This window comes from Notothenia coriiceps, unplaced genomic scaffold, assembly GCF_000735185.1.
Source record: "Notothenia coriiceps isolate Sejong01 unplaced genomic scaffold, NC01 NC01_scaffold00006510, whole genome shotgun sequence".
NCBI lineage: Eukaryota > Metazoa > Chordata > Actinopteri > Perciformes > Nototheniidae > Notothenia > Notothenia coriiceps.
The window spans coordinates 1-2,999 of record NW_011339211.1 but is presented as its reverse complement, the minus strand read 5'-3'; the positions used below and the strand labels follow the sequence as shown (position 1 = coordinate 2,999).

Here is a 2,999-nt window from a genome sequence, read left to right as displayed (position 1 = left end):
TATGGAGTGTCTCTGCGCGCGCGCGCACGACACAACACACACACACACACACACACACACACACACACACACACACACACACACACACACACACACACACACACACACACACACACACACACACACACACACACACACACACACAACACACGATAAAGTAAAAACGTTAAGGTTTGTACATCTCCCATGAGGTGAATGGGCTGGACTAAATGTGACGTTGGTGCTGACCAATGAGGAGCCGCGCTGTCGGCTGGGGGCGGGGCTTCTGCTCCCGTCCAGAGAAAGTGCCACGACTCCGCAGCCCGACTCTCCTGAGGTGAGACCCTTTATTCTACTCATATCAATTCTTTAACTGTCTTTCTTTAAAACATAACCTGAGACTAAACTCTGACTGCTCTCTGCAACACATCTAAACTCTGAAACTGAGACTAAACTCTGAAACTGAGACTCAAATCTGAAACTGAACACTTTAAGTCTGACGCTGCAAAGTCAGAAAGTTTGGGAAAAACTGGATTTGGATGAAAACTCAGAGAAAAAGGCAAAAAAAACCTTGATTTGACCAAAGAGACAGTTAGTGATAAAGAGAAGGGAAATAAGGTTTGAATGATTTCTGCAAGGGGAAAGATGTGTCTCACTGAATCTCTTTAAACAGCCTGGAACAGCCTGGAACTACTTCAATAAATATATCAAACATATAACATTCATATATATATAACACAGTGCTAGGGCTGCGGACTGCACGTACACTCAACTGAGTGTGAACAAATACAAACGTTTATTTCAGGGTTATTAACGGTGTTTAATTTTGAAATTCTGTACCTGAGGTGTTCTGAAGACAGTTACATAACTGTGTGTGCGTGTGTGTATGTGCATGTGTGCGTGCGTGTATGTGCGTGTGTGCGTGCGTGCGTGCGTGTGTGTGTTCACTGTACAAAGGGTTAATTGTGGACTCGGACACGTCGCTCTTTCTCAGACCCTCTCTGTGTTTGAACTGTAAAATCATATTTGATGTGTCCAGTTTATTATCATCCTCTTCTGATTTAGATCAGTGCTCTCAGTGCTGAATGCCAGATTCATTGACTTCACATGATGCACTGATAATGTGACTTTCGTGGGATGATGGGAGAACTCGGAACAAAATGTACTTAAAGCGTAAAAAGAGAGACGTCCTGTTAGCGGTCCGTGTCAGAGTGTTATCATCATGCTGGAGAGTAGTTTAATAAAGTGCATGTAGTACTGTGTTTAATCTGAGGTACTTTTTATGCCATCCATCTTTGTATGGTGCTTTTTACTGCATCACTATGTCTATATATGAGGCCCTGTAGAAAAACAACAACTCACTGGAGGTTAATTGATTAATGAATCGAGCAAACCATTAATTGATTGGTCGATTATTGTAAGTCAATAGTCACTCAGTGGTGAATACATGTTGGGACGCTTCCCTGCAGTAAATATAAAAGTTCTGTATTGAAATGTGACTTTAGTGAGATGATGGCGAACTCGGAACAAAATGTACTTAGAAAGTAAAAAGAGAGATTTCGCATTGATTGTTAATTTTACTGTTTTATTTTCATGGTAGAACGTTTTTAAGGACATTTAGCACTTCAGTATAATTCTTCTTTACTTACTTTATTTATATTTTCTGTTAAATGGAACCTATATACTCCTGATGTTCAGGTGTATATCAGTATGTAGTGTCTCTACTTTAAAGAGTCCTCTCCTGCTGATGTTCAGGTGTATATCAGTATGTAGTGTCTCTACTTTAAAGAGTCCTCTCCTGCTGATGTTCAGGTGTATATCAGTATGTAGTGTCTCTACTTTAAAGAGTCCTCTCCTGCTGATGTTCAGGTGTATATCAGTATGTAGTGTCTCTACTTTAAAGAGTCCTCTCCTGCTGATGTTCAGGTGTATATCAGTATGTAGTGTCTCTACTTTAAAGAGTCCTCTCCTGCTGATGTTCAGGTGTATATCAGTATGTAGTGTCTCTACTTTAAAGAGTCCTCTCCTGCTGATGTTCAGGTGTATATCAGTATGTAGTGTCTCTACTTTAAAGAGTCCTCTCCTGCTGATGTTCAGGTGTATATCAGTATGTAGTGTCTCTACTTTAAAGAGTCCTCTCCTGCTGATGTTCAGGTGTATATCAGTATGTAGTGTCTCTACTTTAAAGAGTCCTCTCCTGCTGATGTTCAGGTGTATATCAGTATGGAGTGTCTCTACTTTAAAGAGTCCTCTCCTGCTGATGTTCAGGTGTATATCAGTATGTAATGTCTCTACTTTAAAGAGTCCTCTCCTGCTGATGTTCAGGTGTATATCAGTATGTAGTGTCTCTACTTTAAAGAGTCCTCTACTAAACTAAAGTGGACTAAATGTTTGCCGTCCCGCAGACTTCCTGCTCCCCGCTCTGACTCGTCATGGACGTCTCCGACCCGCAGACTCTCGGCTTCATGGTCTTCGGAGGCTTCATGTTCATCTCGGCGGTCGGCATCGCGCTGGTGTCGACGCTCTCCATGAAGGAGACGTCGTACGAGGATGCGCTCGCCAAGCAGCGCCGCAAACAACAGCCGCCCACCAGAGCAGAGAAGAAGAAGAAGGACAAGAACCAGGAGAAGAAGAACAAGGCCAAGAGGAAGGAGGAGAAGCTGGAGGAGGAACCGGGGAGCGACGCCGGCGAGGAGGTGCTTTTATTTAGGTCTTAATGTCTAGATGTGTCTGTTGATTGTGTATATAGGATATACATTTGTTTTCACATGTTATTTAGAAGACAGCTGAGAACATTTCACCAGTTGCAATGAAATAGACTTGCGGTCACAAGCAGAGCACACAGCGACATGTGGCCTCTGCTTTTTAACCCATCCCAGCACCAGGAGTCTAGAACTAGGAGTCTAGCACCAGGAGTCTAGCACCAGGAGTCTAGTACCAGGAGTCTAGTACTAGGAGACTAGCACCAGGAGTCTAGCACCAGGAGTCTAGTACTAGGAGTCTAGTACCAGGAGTCTAGC

At 43.0% G+C, this 2,999-nt stretch overlaps 1 protein-coding gene across 1 annotated transcript; it reads left to right on the top strand.

Moving 5' to 3' along the window:
* Positions 1–257: 257 nt before the first annotated feature.
* Positions 258–2,675, top strand: LOC104943663 (ribosome-binding protein 1-like; the record flags this gene model as incomplete). The annotated part of the gene is made up of 2 exons (XM_010769116.1): positions 258–316; positions 2,385–2,675. A coding segment is annotated over exon 2 (264 nt), but the record flags the coding sequence as incomplete, so codon positions are not given.
* Between the last annotated feature and the right edge of the window lie 324 nt (positions 2,676–2,999).